The sequence below is a fragment of the Periplaneta americana genome, chromosome 2 (genome assembly GCF_040183065.1).
Source record: "Periplaneta americana isolate PAMFEO1 chromosome 2, P.americana_PAMFEO1_priV1, whole genome shotgun sequence".
Classification (NCBI taxonomy): domain Eukaryota; kingdom Metazoa; phylum Arthropoda; class Insecta; order Blattodea; family Blattidae; genus Periplaneta; species Periplaneta americana.
In genome coordinates, this window is record NC_091118.1 from 24,165,896 (window position 1) to 24,186,499 (window position 20,604).

The 20,604-nt window shown below is 34.4% G+C and overlaps 1 protein-coding gene across 1 annotated transcript; it reads right to left on the reverse strand.

The window, feature by feature from the left end:
• Positions 1-36: 36 nt before the first annotated feature.
• LOC138716290 (uncharacterized) lies at positions 37-20,228 on the reverse strand. Its single transcript, XM_069849224.1, has 6 exons — positions 20,101-20,228; positions 16,947-17,065; positions 11,029-11,144; positions 8,326-8,423; positions 5,459-5,554; positions 37-237 (listed from the first exon to the last, which is right to left on the reverse strand). The coding sequence occupies exons 1-6, from the start codon at positions 20,105-20,107 to the stop codon at positions 104-106; spliced, it is 570 nt and encodes a 189-aa protein (XP_069705325.1). The 5' UTR covers positions 20,108-20,228; the 3' UTR covers positions 37-103.
• Between the last annotated feature and the right edge of the window lie 376 nt (positions 20,229-20,604).

Consider the following 20,604-nt stretch of genomic DNA (forward strand, 5'->3'; position numbering starts at 1 on the left):
GGACAGGATGTAACAAGGGAAATTAAATGCAAACGATTTTCCAGCCTTACAATTTATTTTATTTAGCACTGGTTCTCTGTTACCACAGTAGCAGATCTCTTCTTCATGGATTACATAACCGGCTGTTGGTTCGTATGAACTCACTGTCGTCCAGACCAATATTCCTGAGGCTGGTTCTTAGTAAATTGTCCATTGCATTAGTCATATCTCTCTTATTTGACAGAACCCTAATGAAAGCTGAAAAGTAAAGAAGAATATGAAAGAAATATACACTTTATATAGGACTAGGCCTATTCAATGAAGGAAGGATGTTATTTTCTTCGGAATGAATTAAGTTTGTTTTCAATTGTAAAAAAATACGTAGACTTATAGGCCTACACAGTATTAATCATCGGTTGTAGTCTGCAATATTCTAACTTTGTGTAAGAAATCTAAATGAGACAGGGAAATCAAATACCCCCTAACTCCAATAAACCAAATTTTACAGGAGAGAGAAAAAAAACATATTATTTCTCTTGCTAACTTTAAATATTATACATTTATCTATTAGAGTAAGGGAGGGTATTGTCGGATACCATTTTGATGTTTTAAAATAAAGGTAATTAAAAAAAGTTAGAACTGGAAGTACTCAGTATTATAATAACCTCTTGGGATTCCTGCAGATTGTACGTAAGTATTAGGTAATTTACATAATATGTATTTGCTGTATAACTTGCAAAGACAAAAGAGAAATAATATCATCACTGACAGAATGGGAAGCTAATGTCGGATACATTAGACATTATTATGTAAGAGGTATGATAATGCATTTAAAATAATATATTGCATATCAGAAACTATTACAATAGTGTTGTGTTTAATCAACTGATATGCAAGCCTTTTAACATCATTTCTGGTTCATCCAAAATATTTTCTCTCCATCATTAACACATAGTCAACTAGCTTCTCTTCAAGTGAAGCTGGGAGTATTGGTTTTCTCCAAGTTTCGATTTAACGGCTTTGGTGGGCTCAGAGTTGGACCGTACATAATCAAATAATGTTGATCGAGGTACATTGAATCGTTTGGAAGCAGCAAGATAGCCCATTCTTTTCTCCCGTACTGCGACAATGGCATTTACCATATCTTCAGACTTCCATTTTCTTTAGACTGAACCTCTTTTTTCTTTTACTTTAGGCATCTAAAAATATCAGAAGAAGAAACAATTCGGTACTTCATAATATTCGATTAATTATAAAATTAATTACTTACATTAATTAAAAATACCCATGAGTAAAAAGTAGTGGTTTGTTATAGAAAACATATAAATGGGATTAAGGCAGCTTTTATGTAGCGAGCAGCATTGAAAGACAGCCGACAATGCCCTCGGCTAGTATCCGACATTGCCCTCGGCTAGTATCCGACATTGCCCTCAGCTAGTATCCGACATTGCCCTCGGCTAGTATCCGACATTGCCCTCAGCTAGTATCCGACATTGCCCTCGGCTAGTATCCGACATTGCCCTCAGCTAGTATCCGACATTGGCCGACTCTTCACAAACAGTAAAACAAGCCAGCTGCATGAAACATGTTGTCGATAGCATTTCTGCAATTAGAGAATTAAGAAGCCTTATCTATGGTATATCAAACAGTGCATACCATGTTGTGTAAATATAAGAATAACTTGTAACGAATAAATCACATTACTTACCCTCAAAAAGTATTTTTTTTTTTTGCAGAAACGTTGAAAACACGCTATTCGCACACAGTGAAGCACTCAACAGTAATGGCTATTCATGCAGATGTTCGTCTACTTGTAGAGAACGTAATGCATTATTTTCACATCAGATTGCACCATTCGATGGAAAAGAAATATGTTATCCGAGATTATCCGACAATCCCCTCCCTTACTCTAATATTGTGTAAAATTACATTCTCTATCAATTAAATACTTCAAAACCTAAATTTTTACATTATCTTACGCTACAATTTGGAATAAACACTGCTGGAGTTAGTGGTTTTCTGACTTCCACAGTGTATGAATTAAGGAAAGTGAATAAATATGAGCCTTATGAAACACTGGAATATACGAGAAAATAGAAGATTATTATTAAGATTAACGTTGCTATATTTTTTTATTTCAAAAATATGAGACAGAAAATCACAAATTACTATAAAGCACATCAAAATACACAAATAAAACCACAAACAAAATTTAAATGTTAACACAGTCTCTTTCATGTCACAGATTCTGTTTTTTTTCTCTCACTCTCATGTTCTTCATGTGCATCTACATTCTAGATTATTACTGTCCGCAAACAGAGTTTGGTAATACGTCCTACTTTCATCAGAAATAAACTGCATTAAATTTTGCAAGTCCTTTAGCTTTCTTCTTTCAATACCAATGCTGAATTGTACTTTAGTTGAAGTCCACACCTGTGGAGTAACGGTCAGCGCGTCTGGCTGCGAAACCAGATGGCCCGGGTTCGAATCCCGGTCAGGGCAAGTTACCTGGTTGAGGTTTTTTCCGGGGTTTTCCCTCAACCCAATACGAGCAAATGCTGGGTAACTTTCGGTGCTGGACCCCAGACTCATTTCACCGGCATTATCACCTTCATTTCATTCAGACGCTAAATAACCTAGATGTTGATACAGCGTCGTAAAATAACCCAATAAAATAAATACTTTAGTTGAATGGGGAATGATGCATCTGTATTGGGTTTCTGGAAGTTAATCGGCTCGATATTGTGCTTTTAATAGCAGTGTCGTAGCATGAAATTTTGAGCAGGGGAAGCTAATTCAAGTTGTCTTTCATGCAATATGAGAAAACTTATTACAAAAATACAGTCTTAAAATAAATAGCAGTCAATGTCAAGTCAGCAGTTGAAGATTGGTTGGAACCTCATAAGTAACACCAATAAGGCATGACCTCAAATAGTACGTAGTAAAATATGATTTCACGGTTTACACATCAAATAGACACGTATACGTATAACACTAGCTCACTCCCTGTCATAGTTAGAGGAATCACAATATTAACGGTCAATAGATACAGTACGTAAGTATGCGTCTGTCTTTTGGTTGTGTCCTTCATTGACAGCAAGGGATTCGGTCATTTTTGTTTTTTAGATCACACTTTCGTTCGTAAGTCAATCTTGATAATAGAATTGTCCTAAAAAAATTCAAGTAAATTGGTGTCAGGAACTGTTATTTCACTCATTATTGATTATATCAGCCACAATGCACACTAACACTTCAACTGAACACAACTGACGAAAAGGGATAACTCTGAAACTACTTATTTTCAATGTCAAAGCTAGCTTCTTGCAATCCTTGCGACTAGGGTAGTTTAGTTAGAAAGGGAAGGAAAATCTGCGGGATGGGTTACACAGAAGAATGAGTGTAAGAAACCAGTCTGCTTGGAAGCTGGTGTGTGCAGGCTTCTTGTATACTGCTGCATCACAAATCATCCTAAGCTGCCGCATCACAATATTTAACGCGTAAATATAAATTCTATTAAAATTAATAAATAATTTTGTCCATAGATTGCAGGTTTATTATGAAATTATTATTAACTGGGGAAGCTGAGCTTTTTAGCTTACATTGACGCTACGCCACTGTTTAATAGTCTTACTTACATGGATTTCATAGATTTTTGTGACATTCTGAATGCCGTATCGTATCACTTTACTCAGCTGGTTGAGCGATAGTGTTGCCACCTACCGGAAAATTAAGCTTGAAATGCAAGAACTCTCTTATTCCATGGAGTAACTTAAGTGGAGTTCTGACTTCTACGAGTTTTAAAACAGCCCTCAGAATGCAGATGAATGTCGATATTAGTGTATTTTTGCCTTCCACGCATGCGCGACAAACTAAAAAGCATCATCCAGCCCATAACTCAATTTTGTCAAAAATTGGAGTTAGTGGATTTTTGATCTTCCTGTCTCAAATACTGTAGGTATTACTAGGGCCTAGGTACATTTACCACTTAGGTGCTTTACTGTAACGTACAGTGTGCTAAAACGCAAATCTAGCTGGACAAAATTAATAACTTCTGTGCATTCTAACGGATTGTTATGAAACTTTGTGCACACCTTGTAGGTAGCACATAATTTTTGTGTACAAGTTCTGATTGACTTTGTCTAAGAGGAACTACCCCTTTATGGGAGGTGATTTTAGGCAAAATGAATAACTTCTCTCCATTCTAACGGATTTTTATGAAACTATGATAGGAGTTACATCTAGCATAGGCATATTATTTTTACGATGAAAGAGTAATGGAACGGAGAAAAATTCTCTCCGGCGCCGGGATTTGAACCCGGGTTTTCAGCTCTACGTGCTGATGCTTTATCCATTAAGCCACACCGGATACCATCCCGGCGTCGGACAGAATCGTCTCAGATTAAGCTCCAACTCTTGGGCTCCCTCTAGTGGCCGCCCTCTGCACTACTGCAGACGATTCTGTCCGACGCCGGGATGGTATCCGGTGTGGCTTAATGGATAAAGCATCAGCACGTAGAGCTGAAAATCCGGGTTCAAATCCCGGCGCCGGAGAGAATTTTTCTCCGTTCCATTACTCTTTCATTACTATGATGACGCAGAATATCTGCATGGAAATATCATTACTACTTCGGTACATTAAAATAATATGTACTATTATTTTTATGTACAAACTTTAATTACGTTGGTGTAAGAGGAACTATCGCTTTATAAGGGTGAATTTAAACAAAATTAATAACTTCTCTCCCATCTACCTGTAGCTAACAGATTTTTATGAAACACTGTATGGAAGTTACAGGTAGCATATATTTTTTGTGTACATAGGCAACACTATTTATGGTTCCATAAGAGGAATTACGCTTTATCTGTTAAATAGGAGAGAAGTTATTAATTTTGCCTAACTGCACCCGGTATAAAGGGGCAGTTTTTCTTGTTCAAACGAAATCAGAGCACACTTCATGCCGATAATCCTCTTCTAAAATAAACAACGAAAATGAATTAGGGTGAAACAAAAAGTAGTGCGTACTGTCTCATTATCTGTCTAAAAATTTACACGTTCTGTGAAAGATACAGTTTGAAAACACGGTTGAAAAGTTCTTAATAGTTTGGCTTCATCCAATCCCTAATAAGGTCCGAATTCATTCAATACCATTCCATCCACCTAAGCTTATTTCATTTTAATACTGGATTATGAGTATTAAATGTAAACAACTTTAATAACTACTAACTCAGGATGTTTTCGTCGAAGGCCCTGGGTTCCCTATCTCAAATTGTTGTCTACAACCCCTCTATAATCAGATAAATTTCTTCGGATGAATTCTGAAACACCCTGTATGCTATTTAAATGTTGTAAGGTATTTACATTAAAATCTTTGCTAACTGTAGACCTATTCCTAGTAGCCTAACTGAAACAATCTCTTTCTCCGAAAGTTGATTTATGCCCTATAGGCTACAAATACTTGAATCATGTTTCTTTACTCACGTTTTTCAAAGTTATCAAGGCAAGCACCGATTATTGCATAGGTGACATAATCCGCTGCCAGAACTGTGTAGTTGCCACTGAAAACGTTAAGGTCAGCTGAAACGAGTAAATAATGCAAATTACTGTCCGTTTTAAGGGAACTATGAAGTGATTAGGGGTCAAAAATCCGATTTTTTATTATGTGTTTTAAAAAAAGTGAAAAAACTTACTCTTTAAAACAATATAAATATTGTGGGGGGTATTTGTGCAGATAAGCCCTTTAAATAGCCTCTTTAAATTTTGCGGTGCATGTAATTCATTTATCCTTTTTTTTTTAATGCAGGTTTCCATAAGTTAAAATTTTTCATACTTACGTGCATTTTTCTCTGAAACTACTGAATAAATTAACATTAAATTTTTCCAGAGTTTTATGCAGCCTGTGTTCTACATAGTAGACCTACGGGTTTAAGAATATCACACACATAACACGAGAAAAAATATATATATAAGCATTGAAAAAATTGCAAAAAATGTTAAACGAATTTCAATACTTTTTCTGTTTCACTAGGGGTGAAATATTTAACTAACTTTTGCTTTAGAATTTACAATATACATTATTAGATATCTTAAAAGAATACAAGGTATAATGAGTGAAGATTGTAGCAAGTAATGTGCACCTGAAGAATGAAGTGGATTTAGCAAAATGGGAAAACAGGTTATCAGTTACGGCCTTTCTTTTGTACTGGATAAGAAATTAATTAGTTGTCTTTTATACCATTGAATTCAGAATGATTGATTGTATAAGCATTGAAATTTTTATTCCAGTCTCGAGCACTAAAAGCCTAGAAATATTGAACTAAACTTTTGTACTGAAAGTTTTTAATCGCACAGAGATCACAACTCAGTGCCCTTAATGGATGTAGTTCATATGCAAGTAGTAACCTATTTACTTTTAAAGTCTACTACTATTCTATAGATAAGAATGACTTCAAATAATGTCTTAAATAAATTTGGTGGCCACCGGCGTAGCTCAGTCGGCTGAGGCGCTTGTCTGCCGATTTGAAGTTGCGCTTGGTCGTGGGTTCGATTCCCGCTTGGGCTGATTACCTGATTGGGTTTTTCCGAGGTTTTCCCCAACCGTAAGGCGAATGTCAGGTAATCTATGGCGAATCCTTGGCCTCATCTCGGCAATATCATCTCACTATCACCAATCCTATCGACACTAAGCAAGGTGCGAATTAACGGGAAGAATGGGGGGATTCTCCCCCTTGTTGGAAAGTTATCCCCCTCTCATAAATTCATATTAACGTCCCTGCCAGGGATAACTTCTATCCCTCCTCACAAAATATAATTCTTTCAATACGAGTAGGCTATACTTTATAAAGTACAGTATAAAGTAAGCATATAAAATAATATTGATGTATATCATCACCGGCAAGCTGACAACAATCAGTAACTTAGGCATTACACATCTTATCTTAAGCCTGCTCACGGATATAATTAATATTATTATTATGGGTAAGATGCAAGACAAGCAACTCAGAGCGACCAAGCGTTGAGCCGTATCGAATCAGGATAATAATATTTATATGTATGGTATTCTCTGTCTAGGATTTTATCCTCCCTCATCAAAAATCTTAATTCGCACCCTGACACTACGAAAAGTACTGAAGTACTTAGTAGGCCTAGTTGACTCAACGTTGTTAAATAACCAAATAAGAAATTTAAAAAGTAAATAATTTTCACAAATTTAGTTATTTTTTTAACATAAGTTAGTCCCTTCTCACATTAATTAATCCAAAACATTTCACACATACAGAGGTGTGAAAATTATTAGAATAATCTTAATCTTAAAGGTTTTTTAATAGTTCCTTCACAAATATTCTTTGAACTGATGAATATTGGTATATAATATTACTATACTGATGTAGGATATATTTACTACTAACAATGCCGGAAAGCATTGTTGTACATTGGTATTTTTCTTATTTTACAATTTTTATGGAAATTCAGAAGTTATTATATTATGTTGGCAGAATTGGAAACATAAAAAATTAATTAAGAAATGCTTTAAACAAATTGTTCTTTGCGTTTACATTGTTGTGAAGGTTCAAATGAACGTATACATCTGTTTTGTGCATATAATTTTTGATGTTTCCAATTCCGCCAACATAATATAATAATTTCTGAATTCCCATAACAATTGTAAAATAAGAAAAATACCAATGTACAACAATGCTTTCCGGCATTGTTAGTAGTAAATATATCCTACATCAGTATAGTAATATATACCAATATTCATCAATTCAATTAATATTTGTGAAGGAACTATTAAAAAACCTTTAAAATTAAGATTATTCTAATAATTTTCACACCTCTGTAGCCTATATTTCTAAGTTATGAGTGTAACTAAACTTAAGTTATACCCTAATCTGCATTGAATTTTGCACGATTTTGTAAATGCTGCAAGAATCAAATTCTTTCCTACTTTAATCCAGCTAAACCAACATCACAAGTAAACAATGTCGTACATTTCAAAGGGGTTTATTTCAACTATTTTCTAAGATATTTGCTACGCTGTGCCTAGAATATTAGTAAATAGGTTGTGCATTAAATTAGACTATATCGTTTCTAATGTTTTCTATAATTTCATTTCACCTACGTTTTACTTATGTAGGCTTCTGTTCCTTATTGATGTTAGCCTAGCTAAGCAGTAAAAGAACTAGCCTAATTTTTGCTCCTAACCTCGACATTGTCTCAATGAATAATGGTTTCTCATCTTCATTAAACTTTTTTTTTAATCTCTTTCCTACTTTGCTACACGTTATTCAGAACAAAAGACTCTCGAAGTTGAATTAATATGATCACAGTAGGCCTAGACTACTTACTTTCTTGGTAAATCATGCTTAGTATATTATTTTCGTATTTTCTTTCTACGGTCTTCGCCCTTTTTCTGACTACATATTTGTTCCCAGTAGGGCGGTACCTAAACAAATATAAAAACATACATTATAAACATACAACTATGTAGGTATACTTAGGGCCTATTTATAATAAAAAAATCGTGATCATACAAAGTCAAAATTGACTCCAAGTTGTTACCTCCACCACTGAGAACTTCGATTAATATATTAGGTCTATTAATCTATCAATCACTCCAATCAATCGATCGAATAAATCAATCTACTAATCCAATAAATGAATCTATCAATCCAATCAATCAATATATCAATCAATCCAAACATTTAGTCAGGGAATCAATAAATGGAATCAGTAAACTAATCAATCATTGAATCAATCAATTCAACGAATAAATAAATCAGTCAATCTAAACAATCAATAAATCAATAAAGTAATGCAATAAATCAATCAAATCAATCAATAAATCAATCAACTAATTCAATAAATAAATCAATAAATTCACTCACTCAGTAAATCAGTGAATACAATCATTCAGGGAAATCACAGGCAGAATGAGTAGTCTCAATTTTGGAGATGGAGCCAGTTTGCTTATTAATAGCTACTCTAATTAAAAAAAAAAACTAGCAATTTGCTTAAAAATCTGTAAACCTATTCTGTTTTCGCTGTAAGAAAAATCCTAATGTAAACATAAGCACGTGGCTGTCATAACCGTGATTGGCTCCCAGTCGAAACAGTCACATGACGCAGGAAAATATAGTTCGTATTTGGAAACCACAATCTTGTATTATTTGAAAATAAAAAATTGAATTCTAGTTGTTAAATGAGATGAAATATTTAACTTCACTCATGTGTAAAACGCTATGTAAAAGAAAAGCTACTTTTATATTTTGTTATGTACTATGAACGCGGATGAATACCAACAGTAATACCAAGGTAGTCTGTTCTTCTAACAAGCTGGCGTCACTTGAGCTCGTAGTTGTTCACGTAAGCACGTGGTACTGAAGTATGGCTTCTGTATCCTCAACTGTCCATTGTGAAGACATAAGACTTAAAATAATTTAATTACAGTAATTATAAAGTAAATGTTTCCTAAGCAAACGAATGCATAGTAGTGAGGTTAGGCCTACTTGACGAGTAACGGGAAATGTTTAACATGAAGCAGAATGTACAACAGTAGGCGGGAACACGTACTGAGAATCTATGGCGCCAAACAGTGGCCAATGACGCCTCACTTCAGTCACGTGCTATTGTTTATATTAGGATATTTCTTACTGCGAAAAGATTATAGTGCCCCTTGTAATGGATGAACCAACCAATTAGGCGAATTTAAACCTCTTATTTTTCGGCTAAGATCGAGTTAGGTTGCAAACATTCTTGTTGTGTTTAGAAGTGTAGGGCCTATGCTATTTAGTCAGGATGGAGAAGTGGAGTGGTGCACGTTGTCATCAAGGCTTAAGCTATTACAAAATTGGTGATAGTTTTGTGATTGCATAGCTCTTGTTTCGACAGCATTAGAATGTACAGGGACATCATTATATTTTTACTTTAATTTTTATTGTACCTGCGTTTCTAAATGTACTTGACTCCCACCCCTTTCACTAATGTCCCTGCTAACGTCAGTCACACAAACTTACGGCCGCTGTTGCTAGAAGTGAATTAAACAGTACAGAGTACAGTGTGTTTCAGAAATATGTTGCGTTTTCTATAGAAGAAAGAGCTTATATTATTGAAGTTTATTTTCATACAGGTATCGTGTGTAGCATAACTGAATTTATCTGTGTGGACTGAGCACAAGTGAAGATTAGAGTTACCGAAAGTACGGTACCCTATACAGAAATATGGTGCGGTACTTAACAGCATTATTTAAACAAGAGTTTTGTTTTACTATTTGTAGGTATGAAGGACGATGATGGAAACTGGAATTACAATATAGCCGAATGTGAACAACAGTTTTTTTTTTTTTTTTTTTTTTTTTTCACAATTTCCTGATTATATCTTCACGGAATATTTTCGTAGAAATGTCATTAATCTGGTAGATAAATTTAGAGCAACAGAGTGTACAGAAAGGAAGAAAAGTATAAGATGGTCAACAAAGGTGACAGAAGATGCTGTAGAAGATGCTAGAGAAAGGATGCAGCGAGGTCCTAATAAGTCGGTCAAGAAGTTAGCTGTAGAAATTGGGGTTTCTTACGAAAGTGCTCACAAAATTCTCAAGAATAAATTAGGTTAGTAATATGCTGAATAAAGTAGACATTGCATAATGAATATAACCGCCTGAAGACTTGAGTTTGTGAAAAAAATTGTTACTATTCTACTGTTTTTTGATAAAATACTGTAAAAGTAATGACCAAACTGAAAATCGTAATACTATATTTCCCTGTAACATAAATGGATACACTACTTTTCTCTCCTCCTATAGCTAGTAAAATGATTTGTTTACATATTGCACTAGCAACTCCAAACTCCTGTAATGGAAGGGGGCAACAGTGTTTCCGGGTATAGCCAGGTTAATTTTAAAAATGTTGGTAAAAATAAAGTAATGTCGCTGTACAACTTACATGAGGAAGGACATGGTGATTACACACACATATTCACACACACACAGCTCTTTAGATATGAATAAAATGTAGGCCTATTTCTTCTACTCATGTCTATAATAAAGAACTCACGCTATGAAACCAGCAGTCGCATAGTTAAGACGAAAAGAATCGAGGAGGAAGCAAAATCGATCAGAAAATATTTTTGAATTTGTCAAAACCGTGTAGTACTGAAGAATCTTCGACATCTGAAACAAAAGAAACACAGTAGCCATAATTCTTTACAGATCAATATATCTGAGAAACAAAATACAAATACAAATACAAAATCGATCAGAAAATATTTTTGAATTTGTCAAAACCGTGTAGTACTGAAGAATCTTCGACATCTGAAACAAAAGAAACACAGTAGCCATAATTCTTTACAGATCAATATATCTGAGAAACAAAATACAAATACAAATACAAAATCGATCAGAAAATATTTTTGAATTTGTCAAAACCGTGTAGTACTGAAGAATCTTCGACATCTGAAACAAAAGAAACACAGTAGCCATAATTCTTTACAGATCAATATATCTGAGAAACAAAATACAAATACAAATACAAAATCGATCAGAAAATATTTTTGAATTTGTCAAAACCGTGTAGTACTGAAGAATCTTCGACATCTGAAACAAAAGAAACACAGTAGCCATAATTCTTTACAGATCAATATATCTGAGAAACAAAATACAAATACAAATACAAAATCGATCAGAAAATATTTTTGAATTTGTCAAAACCGTGTAGTACTGAAGAATCTTCGACATCTGAAACAAAAGAAACACAGTAGCCATAATTCTTTACAGATCAATATATCTGAGAAACAAAATACAAATACAAATACAAAATCGATCAGAAAATATTTTTGAATTTGTCAAAACCGTGTAGTACTGAAGAATCTTCGACATCTGAAACAAAAGAAACACAGTAGCCATAATTCTTTACAGATCAATATATCTGAGAAACAAAATACAAATACAAATACAAAATCGATCAGAAAATATTTTTGAATTTGTCAAAACCGTGTAGTACTGAAGAATCTTCGACATCTGAAACAAAAGAAACACAGTAGCCATAATTCTTTACAGATCAATATATCTGAGAAACAAAATACAATCCTGAAAAACTCGTACCAGTTTGGAAACTTCTCACAGGGTAGGCCACGTCGGGATAGGCCTATTGCATAAATGCTACTACCACTATAAAAAAAAAAGTCGCGACGGTGTTATTCCCGGCGTGACTCCTCCTCTTTGCTTACGTCTTAGGAAGTGAAGGCTCTAAAAAGTCTAGGTAGGTAGTATCGTTCGCCATTTTTGTTCTTTCGTTGCCGAGCTACCATACGAGGAATCTATTTGCCACACCGTTAAACATTGTCATGTCGTAGCTCCTATGATAATAAACCAAACGCACTGTAATTTAGCAAATAATTGAGCGGCAAATAACGTCCTCGTGTGCTTTCTGCGAACGCCAACGAAAGAGCCAAAATGGCGAGCGATTAGGCCTATATTTAGTATTTATCGAACCTTAAGAAATGAATAACGTCTTCTTCAGCGAATCACAAGACGCACACGTTTAAATGTAGCCGACCTGCAACGCGATTGGCTGCCGGAAATTAGAGCGACGGGACTATAGTTTAACCGTGGTATATATCTTTCCATAATTTCATTCTTGGTTTTCACAACAAACATAGCTGTTTTCTTATAAGGGCTCAACCATTTACACAATGTTTGTCTTCGAAAACGGGAAACATTTATGTTTTAAAACCAGAGAGTGATAAGGGAAATAAGTTATTTTTCAAGGAACAAGCCGTAAAAATTATATAGACTAGATAGCCGTATTAAACATAACAGAAACTAACATTATTCTTAGTAAACATCACTTTGGTGATGTCTGAAGATTTACGGCAACTTTCTTCAACGTCTGTTAAATAAATTGCTTTTTAATGTTAAATAACAAGCTATTAGATCCATTAAAATAACTTAGACCTACTATGTTTCATAAATAACTGTTCGTAATTTACGAACACAAAGTCAAGATATAAATACAATGATTTACCATACTCTAGATGGCCTTGACAATAGACTACTATTGCTTTCTGAACGCTGCTCATGTCTCGGTTTGCGTTACTTTTTGTTAATTTGCCATTCGTCTATATCTCAGAAATCCATTCAATTTAAAAATTCTATTCTATTGCAAGTATTGTTGGGAAAATGTTCCGTCCTTAGAAAAGGTAGATTCTTATGTTTTGAGCAATTGTTGCATTGGAAAGGGGTCAATGAACTCGATCCCAGAGTTCCAACATAGACCTTCATTATATTAGGCCTATTTGTATTATGTAGGCTAATATTTACATTTTTATTTACGATTCACGATCCAGTGAATAAGATATGGGAGTAGGCTATATCAAGATCAAATAATATTCGTATAGCGATCCCAACAACACGTTTCAATTTAATAAATTATTTTACCAGTTTATATATATATATATATATACACACATATTATTTATTTATCCGTTTATTCATTTATTTCTAGTTGTTTATTTATTTACTTCGTATTTGTTTATTTATTTATTTATTCACTTATTTATTTATTCCCATATTTGTTTATTTATATACTTATTAATTTACTTATTTATTTATTATTTATTTATTTTGCATTTTGTTTATTTACTGATTTATTTATTTACATAGGGGAGAGTTGGGTAGTATCGGACATTGGGTAATATCGAACAGTGCGTTTCTTTCATCTATCACCAGATGATAGTACCTGAATGACATGGTTACGTTTCTGTATGCGACATCACAGAAACGTAACCATGTCATTCAGGTACTATTATCTGGTGGTAGATGAAAGAAACTCACTGTCCGATATTACCCGATGTCCGATACTACCCAACTCTCCCCTATATACTTACTTCATTTATTTGTTTATTTATTTATTTACTTAGCCTATTTCTTTATTTTGTTTATTTATTTACTTATTTATTTTGCATTTGTTTCTTTAATTACTGATTTATTTATTTACGTATATACTTACTTCTTCATTTGTTTGTTTATTTATTTACTTATTTACTTAGCCTATTTCTTTATTTTGTTCATTTATTTACTTATTTATTTTGCATTTGTTTGTTTATTTACTGATTTATTTATGTATATAACTTACTTACGTCTTCATTTGTTTGTTTATTTATTTACTTATTTACTTAGCCTATTTCTTTATTTTGTTTATTTATTTACTTATTTATTTTGCGTTTGTTTATTTACTTATTTATTTGCTGATTTATTTATTTACGTATATACTTACTTTTTCATTTGTTTGTTTGTTTATTTACTTAGCCTATATCTTTATTTTGTTTATTTATTTAAATAAGCTTAGGCTACTTATTTCATGTAGTTAGGCCTACTTAGGCAAGTTTAACTACTTTAGGCTATATTAAGTTAATATGTTCAGGAGTGTAACAGTTTCCAGCAATTCTTCATCGTTACTTTGACCACTTACAGCGCTATTTAGAATCGTCGTGCAAATTACTGCCCTCATCTTTAAGCATTTTTCTGTCTTCATTTTTTTTATCTAGACTTAGGCCCAATAGTCTCGCATCTTACACTATTTTTGTTAGCTACACTTTGAAACGCATTGCCCAGACACTATGACATAAAGATGTGGAATTAGACTCTTCTGGCAGAACTGCTAAGATAGTGTCAGAGGATTTCTCTAATAATGAGACACATATTTGCCTTCAGAGTATCCATGGAGGCTATATCACCCTAAATAGTAGGGTATAAAGTTTGTCTTAAGAAAACGAGGATTAATTTTTCTAGAGATGATGGAGTAAAGAGTAGCCTAGTATTAGTAGGCCTAATAGGCCTACTTTCAACGGCGCTTTTATCTCAGGATGTCATTCAAGTCAAAATTCAGCGTGATGAGAAATGACCGATATATTTTTTCTGGAGCCCTCTACTTGGAGCAGCATTAGACCCTATTTACTCGCCATAACTGTACGACATGGTAGGCTACTCATAGTTCTACTTCACCCCGACCAAGAAGGACTACTCGGGACTAATAGTCCTCCAAAATGCAACGCCGGCAGCCGGGTTTTAAAATGACTACTTCCAATCCAAAAGCTAGCATGGATCACTCAGAATGACATGAGGTTGTGGTACGGCCGTAACGGGGCAATGAGGAAGAAGAACGCGAGGACAAGCAATGCCTGAGCTAACGTTGGTTCTAGAAGTCTTCCCTCAGGTCTAGTAACATCATAGGCTTTGTACCAGGGTTTAAGGCACAGTCGCATTTTTCGTATTTTGCTACTCAACTTCTGAAATGCAACAAACTTTCAATGTAAATGTGCAAAAATGCGATAACCACATTGGACTTCAGAAACGAAGATGGTAATGGAGAAAATGAAATCAGAGATGTGTTTGAACTAATCTGGACTGAAATGAAATGCTAATGGCATGGACAATGTTCAAAAAAGTATTGAGCAATAGATGTTCAGGAATGGATTTCAAAGAGTTGGTGCAATTCATGTAAGTTAAGTGAACAATTTCTCCTAATTGGTTTATATAATTCCATCGCACATTGTAAATTGTGAGCGAGGATTTAGTTGCATGTATCTTCCGGACCAGGGTTCCTTATCTCAAACTGATATATATGCCCTTCCCCATCATCCCTGAAAGTTTGTAACACTAGTCCGGAAACATCCTGTATTATAGAATCTCATAAGATGGATTGGTATTCCCAAGAAACTAGTTCGATTAATTAAAATGTGTCTCAGTGAAACGTACAGCAGAGTCCGTATAGGCCAGTCTCTATCTGATGCTTTTTCAATTCATTGTGGGCTAAAGCAAGGAGATGCACTATCACCCTTACTTTTTAACTTCGCTCTAGAATATGGCATTAGAAAAGTTCAGGATAACAGAGAGGGTTTGGAATTGAACGGGTTACATCAGCTGCTTGTCTATGCGGATGACGTGAATATGTTAGGAGAAAATTCACTAACGATTAGGGAAAACACGGGAATTTTACTTGAAGCAAGTAAAGAAATAGGTTTGGAAGTAAATTCCGAAAAGACAAAGTATATGATTATGTCTAGTGACGAGAGTATTGTACGAAATGGAAATATAAAAATTGGAGGTTTATCCTTCGCAGAGGTTGAAAAATTCAAATATCTTGGAGCAACAGTAACAAATATAAATGACACTCGGGAGGAAATTAAACGTAGAATAAATATGAGAAATTCTTGTTATTATTCGGTTGAGACGCTTTTGTCATCTAATCTGCTGTCAAAAAATCTTAAAGTTAGAATTTATAAAACAGTTATATTACCGGTTGTTCTTTATGGTTGTGAAACTTGGACTCTCACTTTGAGAGAGGAACAGAGATTAAGGGTGTTTGAGAATAAGGTTCTTAGGAAAAATATTTGGTGTTAAGAGGGATGAACTTGCAGGAGAATGGAGAAAGTTACACAACGCAGAACTGCATGCATTATATTCTTCACCTGACATAATTACGAACATTAAATCTAGACGTTTGAGATGGGCAGGGCATGTAGCACGTATGGGCGAATCCAGAAATGCATATAGAGTGTTAGTTGGGAGGCCGGAGGGCAAAAGATCTTTGGGGATGCCGAGACGTAGATAGAAGAATAATATTAAAATGGATTTGAGGGAGGTGGAACATGATGATAGAGACTGGATTAATCTTGTACGGGATAGGGACCGATGGCGGGCTTATGTGACTGCGGCAATGAACCTGCGGGTTCCTTAAAAGCCATTTGTAAGTAAGCTGTAGGGCCTACGTGATAAGATGGTTTGAAAGTAATAAAACTCCAAGAAACAAATTACGTAACTTTTTGTTCCTGCATACTCCATTAAATTTATCTTTCTGCACAATTATTTATAATATTGGACAAGCATTTCGCAATTTGCACGAATATAAATTTTCATTTGTGCATTTTTGCTACAATTATTTTTTTTCTAGCTTAAACCCTGCTTTGTACGTACTTCAGAAAGACTGAAGTTTTCCATGGGTGGAGCTCCAATATCACATGATGTATCGTCTGCAGCTTCCAAATCTCCATGGAGACTCACCAAGAACAATATCAGGAGTGACACTCTGGCACCTGTAAATATGGCCCAAAAGTAAATGCATAAAGTCAATATTTGAATTAGTACGCAGATGGGAGAAAGGGAGCGACCATGGGTATTGTTCGTAAGATATTAGGTCTATGCAACTGTTCTACGTCGTTCACATTCTTCGTTGAACCTTATTTCTTTGGGCATTGGCGTTCGCCTTCGTATTTCTGTCATCAATCTTGATACAAGGGGCAATCAGTAAGTTTCCGGACTGCCCTGTATGTAGGCAATACACAGGACATAGGAAACGGAGAAGTTATCTGGAACCAGTGAAACGCCTGTAATCTGTACTAAATGCATCACTTGAAAGGCAGAGAAGAAGACTAGCCATAAGGCGCATATGGAGGGATTCCAGGAAAAATCGCAATAGGTCCTTGACATGTTTGCGCAAAATCACGTGTAGAAGCTCAGTTTTTAAAGACAATCTGACGCTGTTTGATAGACTGACTCAACAGGCAGGGAAGCAATGATCTTCAGTGACACACGCATGTATGTTTAACGGTATACAATAAATACAGGGACATCATTTTATTTTTACTTGCATTTTTATTGTACCTGCATTTCTGAATGTACTTCACTCTCACCCCTTCACTAATGTCCTTGCTACCGTCAGACACACAAACTTACGGCCGCTGTTGCATTCGAAGTCTTCAAGCAGTGAAGTAAACACTGCAGTGTATAGCGTGTTTCATGAATATGATTGCGTTTTCTACAGAAGAAAGAACCTATATTAATAATATCGTACTAAAAATTATATTCAAGAAACGATAAATTTAATTTCAGAGAATATGCTTCAAAATGTTTTTAATAATATGCGTACTGAATTGAAGCCTGCATTGTAATGAACGGCAACCGTTTCAGCAACTTGCTTAAAAATTCAGATTAGCTTTTTTTGAATTGAGGTGGCTAGAAGCAAAGGAATGCTAGTGACATTTGTAATAACATGAGTTAAGTGCATCCAGTGTAAGAAAAAGTATCTAAAATTTTAGTGGCAAAGGGATATTTTAATCGCATCACACATTAAAATTTAAATAAAAATTTCACCGATTTTACGAAAACTTAAATATTTAAACCCCATTTTCCCAAAAGTAACTTAAGTGCACTTACAGCCCTTTACTTATGAGCCCCTCAATTTAAATGCACTCTTTATATTGTATTTTTTTTTATTTTATTGGGTTATTTTACGACGCTGTATCAACATCTAGGTCATTTAGCGTCTGAATGAGATGAAGGTGATAATGCCGGTGAAATGAGTCCAGGGTCCAGCACCGGAAGTTACCCAGCATTTGCTCGAATTGGGTTGAGGGAAAACCCCGGAAAAAACCTCAACCAGGTAACTTGCCCCGACCGGGAATCGAACCCGGGCCACCTGGTTTCACGGCCAGACGCGATGACCGTTACTCCACAGGTGTGAACTCTCTATGTTGTGTGTTAACACCAATAATTAATATGCTAAATAAAGTAGACATTACATAACGAACGTAGCCGCCTGAAAAGTTGAGTTTTTGAAAAAAAAATGTTACTACTCTACTGTATTTTGATAAATTCCGTAAAAGTGATGATCAAACTGAAAATCGTAATATCGTATTTCCCTACAACATAAATGGATACACTACTTTTCTCTCCTCCTATACCTAGTAAAATGATTTGTTTACATATTGCACTAGTAACATCAAACTCCTGTAATGGAAGGGGGCAACAGTGTTTCCGAGTATTCCGAGTATAGCCAGGTTAATGTTAAAAATGTTGGTAAAAATAAATTGATGTCCCTGTACAAGTGCAGTCCCGAAATATATTGATTGCATCTTGTGTCTGCCGAGCTGCCAGCCGTCTCCATGCTCTTGCAATTGCCTATAATATGAATACAATAAATTAATTATATTCAAAATTATATACATTATAGTAATTAGCTCGTTTAAGGGGAAGAATAACGAAAATTTGAAATGTTTTTTTCTCTACTTGGTGCACAATTTTAATTTTTTGTATGCAGAAATACCATTGTTCCAACAACGAGATAATATTTTGAAAAAAAAAATTAGACCAAAATTTAAAAAAATATATACGAGAATAGCTCCAACAGTAATTCACTGAAATTGATATATCTCAGCCATTTTTGAAGATAAATTCAAAATTTCTATAGCACTTTGCTCCTAAAGTTACGTCCTTTAAAATAGCCGGAGCACAATTTTGATATTGGCTTTCAAAATTTTAAGATAAACCATTACATTTTAAGAATGAAGTTTAGAGGTACTTTTACATAAATATGGGAGCATATTTCTTACACGCAAGAGAATAACAGACAAAGGCCTATATTCCAAAGAAAATTTTCCTAATAGCCTAACAAAACGTGTGAATATCATACACATAGTATTAATAGTTACGGAGATATAATTTTTTAAGAGAATAAAATATATATATATATATATATATATATATATATATATATATATTAAACTTACGGGAAATTGGGATCAAACTTTAGTGTCATATAAAATTTCTGTGCAGCAGAGTTTTAAAATTATATCACATCAGGTGACAAAACCATAAATGTGCACTAAATTTTATGTAGCGCAATGCATTTTCACATACTAAGGAGAGCTATTTTAAGCTAAAAAAATGATAATAAAATAAAGCTACCGGAAATTTCAATGTGATTTAAATGTTCTGTGTAGCTTGCCTTTAAAAATCGTCTTACAGCGGATGGAAAAAACCATGAATGAGCATTAAATTTTATGTAACTTAATATATTTTTAACATATCCAAGAATATCGTAAATTTAATGCTTATTCACCATATTTCTCTGTCTTCTCCCCTTAACTAGAAAGTAGTATTACAGTAAACCAGATTAAAATAATTAACTCGAGATAAAGTAGCTTATATCTTTCCCCTAATAGATAGATAGTTAATTTTATTTAAGCCTAATTTATACTATTTAAAAAAAGTTTGATGTTGTAGACAACAAGTGGGAATGATTTCACAAATTAATTCAATGTTTTCAGATTCGAAAATGAAATTTTCTTACCAGACATGGTGTTTCTTACTCTTGTGCTGTAGTACTTGAAAAGAACTTCTTGCCGACACGAACTGCAGGCTACTGTAGTTTGTATTAGTCTAAAACTATTTTATGATGAGGTTATTGCGTTGTAGGCCAGACATCGTGGACAGGTTTTTATCTTCACACTAATATATTTCTTTACAAAATTATCATTACTATCACCTGTGGGAAAAAACTAAATAGGTACGAGTATACAGGGTGTTTAAAAAATACGGGGCATAATTTCAGGTATGTATTTCCCACATGTAGACAATCAAAATAGTTCATTACAACATGTGTCCGGAAATGCTTTATTTCCGAGTTATGGCCTTCACAACATTGAAATTCACCGGAACGTTTTTCTTTCCTCAGGTCGTTGCCGTCAAAGGAGACATTAAGAGGGCACTCTGACAGTTCATCCCGAGGCGAAGGTTACATTCAGTGTTGTGTAGGCGTTAGACTGTGCGACATGTATTCAAATCAAGAGCTGGC

Coding starts and splice junctions, on each gene's coding strand:
- LOC138716290 (XM_069849224.1), bottom strand. Junction 11,145..16,946: donor AAAACTTCAGTCTTTCTGAA/GTACGTACAAAG, acceptor CTTTTGTTTCAG/ATGTCGAAGATTCTTCAGTA. Junction 5,555..8,325: donor AAGCATGATTTACCAAGAAA/GTAAGTAGTCTA, acceptor TACTCGTTTCAG/CTGACCTTAACGTTTTCAGT.